Source organism: Triturus cristatus, chromosome 7 (assembly GCF_964204655.1).
Source record: "Triturus cristatus chromosome 7, aTriCri1.1, whole genome shotgun sequence".
In the NCBI taxonomy this organism is placed as follows: Eukaryota; Metazoa; Chordata; class Amphibia; order Caudata; family Salamandridae; genus Triturus; species Triturus cristatus.
This window is the reverse complement of record NC_140590.1, coordinates 627,616,214-627,622,424: the sequence shown is the minus strand read 5'-3', so window position 1 is coordinate 627,622,424 and position 6,211 is coordinate 627,616,214. Positions and strand designations below refer to the sequence as shown.

Below are 6,211 nucleotides of genomic sequence, written 5' to 3'. Positions count from 1 at the left end.
TGCTGTTCCTAACAAAAATGTTATTACAACGCCAGTACCTTCAACTTTCGCAAACGCGAGACGGACTGCATTGTAAATGTTTGTTTAAGATAGATAAGAAGTTGGACGCAAGAGGTCGTTCACTAGTCCTTCTTTCGTTTTGACGCCCAAACCGTCATTGGAAAGATGGATAGGGCGGGAGGTTAGGCGGGGTTTAGGTGACGTCTACATGCTAGGCCTCCTGCCGGAAGCGGCAGACAGCACACATTGGTCTGCAGTGATGGCAGAAACGTTCCAGGTCTGGAGTTTAGAGGAGATAACTCAGACAGTCTGTCGGCCCCGCGCAGCACATTGAGGAGCGGAGGCAGTAGCAATGGAGGGAGTATTGCGCATCCAGAGGCTTTTACTGGGCTGCCTGCTGATCCTGTTGTGGGTGAGTGCTTAGGATCCAGAGAGAGGCCAGTGTGTTGGTTGCGTGGGGCAGAGATAGGTTCCCAGAGCTCAAGTGAGTAGCCGGTAAAGTAGCTACGCCGGATGCAATGTATATATATTTTTTTACCTCAGACCAGAGGACTAAGCCTCTGTTTGGATCACGCCTACCACCGGATCCCCTTTCCTCATTCCCCGCAGGATACCTATGACTGCTGCTTTATCTAGCGAAGTTCGAAGGTGTATCCAGCCCTTCCATCCTCTTCATTCATCCCTCTGCCATGACCGTCTTACCATATATGTGCCATTTACTCCCCAGCACTACACCTCTGAGATGAACGTGGCTCCCAGTCACCATACCTTTGTGCCAAATACCTTACTTACGCGATTACATTACCATAGCAATTCCAGCTGCCACTGTTTTCAGCCCCACTATCAGAACTCGCGTTTTGACTTTTTAAGCGCTGTAAAGCAACTTTTAATATTGTTTTGCTAATGGTTTTCGGTTTATTGACTTTAGAAGCCCCCTCGTGGACTCAAGATTGTTAACTTACAGTGCACCACTTATGTGCGTAACGTGCGCTTAGCCTTCCCAGACATACTACGTTTTTGTCATGTATTTTTCGCCTATTCGCCTAAATGCAAGTTGTGGCAGACCCATAACCACTACCTACGTTTAAATCTCCTGTGCCTCTGCATCAGTTTTTTGTAATGGACTCGGTTGCTTTCAGTTGAGAAGACACTTGATTTTTATTTTATTTATAGCTTTTCGGTATGCCAGTTGAACCTCTTCTTCTTTTTTTATTTTTTAAAATTAAATACATGTATGTGTCATTGCATAGATAACTATTTAATCTGTGCACATGTGTATCCTGTTTTAGTTTTCTATATTCAATTGCCTCGTGGAAAGAATTTTGAAAACTGATCCTGTGTGTCTATCATCAATAGGTATTCCTTTCCGATATCCATTTCTTACTATAATGTAGTGTCAGAACACTACAATGGTTGCTGACCTAAATTGAGAGTCGGTGCTGCCCTTTCATGATGTGCCTTATAACCAAATACAATGGGTTTTGTATTCTTTGTGTTCCTTCGTTGAAAGTAGTTTCCTTCATTGAGTCTTGGTTTAGAATAAACAAGCCTTTAAAAGCAACACTTATACATGATGAACTCCAAACAATAATATCTACATTTGCTTACAGAAACTATTTTGGTAGTAAACCTGCCTAGCTGTCCATACTTATAATTTTTATATGCAACCTTTAAATGACTTATTTTGCTACTCATAAGGTTGAATTGTCTAAACATTCGATTTTTAGGCCTACACGTTGAAATTAAATTACAGATGGGCTGATCCTCAAAATACATTTCAATAGTGATTTTGTTCATGCCTTTTATTTCTTTATCTGCTGGTGCTGAACATGTATGTTCTGTTGCCTCCTTCTGGCCTGATATAACTGAAAGCAAGCCACATGGAAATTAGGTTTGTTGTTTACTCAACTAGCTGTGTAATACTTCATAAGATTACCAAGCCATTCTGAATGTGTTATATACGAGACATCCATGGTGGAACCAGCATTATGATTACCTAATGCCTGGTGTTTTTTGGGAGCAGGAAGGCATGAGGTGAACTCCATGAGACCTATCTGATGCACCTCACTGACCTCGAGACAGGGTTCTCGGATGCTTACTTTCGGGGGGGGGGGGGGGAGCTTTGTTGAAGGGCATAGAGGTCAAACCACCCTTCAATCAATGAGAGTTAATCATCCTGTCTGTGATCATGTGAACTTGAAAATACAAAAAAAAATTTAAATGAGAGAAATTTAAAGTATAGAAAAGTGTTCATAATATGGAACATTTTTATCATCTGAAATTTGTCCTACTTATAAAAATGGCTGTATTTTTTATATATATATATATATCCACAAATCGAAAAAGCTCCTTCTGGAACTGCTGGGACCCTAGAGAGGTGGCGCACACGCCAGCGGAGCACGCCGGTAAGGATAATGTCCACACACAATGAAATGAATACTCGTGCGCTCTCAGTAAATAACAGGTAAATCAACGAAGTGAATAATCCAAGAGTTTAATCACACTACGCGTTTCGGCGACAAGCCTTGATCACGTGTGAAAAAGTGTTACCCAACAGTCCTAATAAAGCATAGAAATTGCACTGTCATCACAATGGATAAAAATAAGAGCCAAAGCAGCGGCCATCTTGGAGTGGTATAAACCAGTAATGGTACAGGTGGAAACATTGCAAGATCTGAGTAAATACATAATGTAAAGTAAAACAGGTAAATCAAAAATGCAATGTGGCGTGTCTATACAAGTGCGGAACGTCCTAGTGGCTGCACTGCTAGATCAAAGAAATATTGCGGGTAGTTACAGAAAAACTGTGTCAATATGTTACCCCACAGTCCTAAGGAAGCATATAGATAGCATTGTCATCACATAAAGTTGGAGCCAAAGCAGCGGCCATCTTGGAGTGGTGTAAACCAGTGTGGGTACATGTGGAAACATTGCATACTCTGAATAGAACCGTAATCCACAGTTTAAAAGGTAAATCACTGTGCAATGTGGCGTGTCTACACAAGTGTGGAACATCCACGTGGCTGCACTGCTGGAACCAAGAAAAATTACGGGTGGTAAAGCGAGAAAGGATGGTAACCATGACGATGATGCACCCAATTACTAACACGAAAAATGCGTGAGCTGTAAACGGGGGTCATATAAAGATCTCCGGGCAAATGCCCCGGCAACCACCTAATACTGTTAAAGTACAATGTAGATAAACGAAAAACAAACTAAATACTGAAATAGTAAGGCTCTATAGTTTAACAAAACAGTGGATGTGATAACTAGATCAATAGGACTTATCTTTCGCCAATGAGCGTGCATATGTGCTTAGACGAGGACCGTCGGTGAAGGGGAATGAAGTGATGAGCAAGTGAAGAGTGAAGTCATGGAGTAAAAGGGTAGGATGCCCGTGCCGGTGAGTCAAAGTGAAGGGCTCCTTCCTTCTCTCCTGTAAATAATACAGAAAATGAACATGTCAGTGCAACGAATAACATGGCTCATAAGATAGACACAATTTAAGAAATATTGCATAACATAGCTTACACATCGAAAAAGAGACGGTTAAAAGACAAAACAACTAAAATTAGCTGTACAATGGAGGGCATAAGAACACGGTATGCTGGAGGGGAAAAGGAGCAGTTGAAATATATCAATGAAAATAAGATGTCTTCCTATTTAAGGTGGATTGACATTTCCTCATCCATGTTCAATCCACCTGGGCTCTTTGTTTGAAAATCAATAATATATCTAGATTCCCGTTGTCTGAGGTGGAGAGTTCTGTCCCCACCTCTGGGATTTCTAGGTATATGTTCCAAAATACAGTAACTCATGTCGTTAATGTTGGAACCATGTTTGGAGAAAAAGTGACGAGCAACAGGGTATTTGGGGTCATTATTGGTAATGGCCCTCAGATGCTCCATCACCCTCTTTTTGGCGGGACATGTGGTACTCCCTATGTACCAGAGTCTGCACGTACACTCAATAGCATAAATCACAAAACAGGTACTGCATGTGAGAAATTGCGTTATTTTCTTAGACACCCCACCATATGTCAGTTTGTCTTTGAATGTGCTATTTCTACAGGCTTTACAATGGCCACATGGGAAAAATCCCATGAGGCCATGGCCAGTGTTAGTGGTGCGGTCAGTGATATCATTTCTGACTACTATGTCCCTGATGTTTTTGTCCCTCCTGTAGGTGATACTGGGCCTGTCAGGAACCAGATTGCCAACCACCCCATCTGACTTGAGGATATCCCAGTGTTTTTTATATATATATACTGTGTCTCCCAGCCACTGGGAGCAAGATTCTTGCTGTGTGTAAATGGAACACTTTGAAATGGGAGAAAATTAAACTTAAAAAATAGCTTTGTGTGGATTTCATTAATCTCATAATTTACATTTTCTCTCGTTTAAAGGTGGTGCATCTACAAATAGAAGCCATCTTGCACCCAGTGGCGTGTAGATAATGTGCCATATTTATAACAGAAAAACAAAGCCATTTGTTTAAATGAGAGGAATTTTAAAGTGGAAAAAACATGCTTCCAAAAATGTTGAGACTTAATTGGCTTAATTGACAGTTGAGAAAAACAATGACAATGTCTATAGAAACATTTTCTTCACCTCACATTTTCCCCATTTTTTTGTCAGTTATGACACAGTGTCTTCTGGCCATTTGGAGCAAGAGGTCTGCTGTTTCTAAATGGGATACTTTGGAATGGGAGAAAATTAAAATGAAAAGTTAACTCTTCATTTTAATTTTCTCCCATTTAAAAGCACTTAGAAGCATAATTTTGTTCTCACCCAGTATTGAGTTGACAAGGGCATTTATTTAAGACTCAGTGCTTCAGTTCTTCACGGCTGTGCCCTGGGTAAAAAATGGGACTTAAGCACTCTTCATTATTGGGCCTGCTATCTACAGCCTGAAGATAATAATGTAAATATATAATGAACTTGAGACTGTGAGCTACTCTGAGGGTATCTGTGAGCGACTGGTTGGAGACACCTGGTCTAGAAATTAAATGACTGAGGTGTTGAGAATGGAGGGATTCTACGGCCTTGAGATCCCCTAGAGATGCTAAGGATACTTCCTAGATAAACATATTTGTAAAGGTGTAGGGCTATTTGATGTGGCAGGCAACTTTTAACTTAATTCTGTCTCCAGTAGAAAACACTGCTGATCCTTAAGACTGGGATGATGTAAAAGTTTCTGGTCCCAAAAGTGAGGATTGCTTCTTCTTTGAAGCTCCATTTTCAAAGACACCAGAGAAATACAGGTAGGTCTGGAAAAATGGCATTTTCAAAGATAGTTTGGTAAATGAGTAAGACCTATAAGCCAATCAGAAGCCATGTTGAAAGGAGAGGTTTTCATTTTTTCAGTTGGTGGAGCCAGTAGCGTAACACAAAATGATGGTGCTCCCTGCAGAACTTGATGAGGTCTCCCCGAGTTGCAGTTGGAACTGACTTGTTCCTTAAAAGATAATGAGATCCAAAAATATCGCCCATGTTTTGTGCTGGATTGGCTCCAAAGTCTTTAGCGACCGCCACCAGGCATAGGTCCAGATGGAAGGATCATCCTAAAAGATCAAGACCTCGGTGTTGCCACTGTTGTGTTTCAAAGACTCTGCTCTCATTCAGGATGCTGTTGCACTCCTGCAGTTGCAGAATTTTGTTCGAAATTGGTCAGCATTGTCACTAAATACATACATACTTTGGGTGTCATTGGCATAGGCCATATGGGAAAGCCAAATAACCTGATCAGAGTGTCAAGTAGGCACATATAGTGGTATCATGTAGCCTTGGTGATTAAGTGAGAGTTTGGCGGGTGGCCTGAAATTGGTTTCTCCTGAAAGACTTCCACCAGCAGAGTGCTGGTTCTTAAATGCCAAGTTGGAACAACCAGCAGCAGAGAATTTCATGAGAGTTTGTGTCAAAGGCTGTACAAAGATAGTGAAGAATCAAGACCATCTTGATCCACGGTCAAGCGAAGGTTGTCTTTAAATAGCGGTAAGGGGGTTTCTTTCCCATGAAGGGGACGATACCCAGATTGAACCAGGTCATGAAGCTTATTATTCTTCACAAAACGTAAGCGCTGAACTTCATGTTACAAAATTCTAGCAGGGTTAATAAAGTAGGAAGGATATTGCTTAGGATAGAGAGATCAGAAATAGGCAAAGTAATTTGTCTGCCTTATGTAAATTCCAAATTACTGATGGAGTGATTGG

The 6,211-nt window shown here is 41.1% G+C and overlaps 1 protein-coding gene across 2 annotated transcripts in view; it reads left to right on the top strand.

Moving 5' to 3' along the window:
- The first annotated feature begins 222 nt into the window (after nucleotides 1-222).
- Nucleotides 223-6,211, top strand: part of ERN1 (endoplasmic reticulum to nucleus signaling 1) — a 617,499-nt gene continuing 611,510 nt past the window's right edge. For both annotated transcript variants that reach the window (XM_085617236.1, XM_085617235.1), the window contains exon 1: nucleotides 223-412. In XM_085617236.1, the coding sequence (XP_085473362.1) occupies nucleotides 353-412 (60 nt within the window). In that variant the 5' untranslated portion in view covers nucleotides 223-352. The remainder of the gene's footprint in view (nucleotides 413-6,211) is intronic.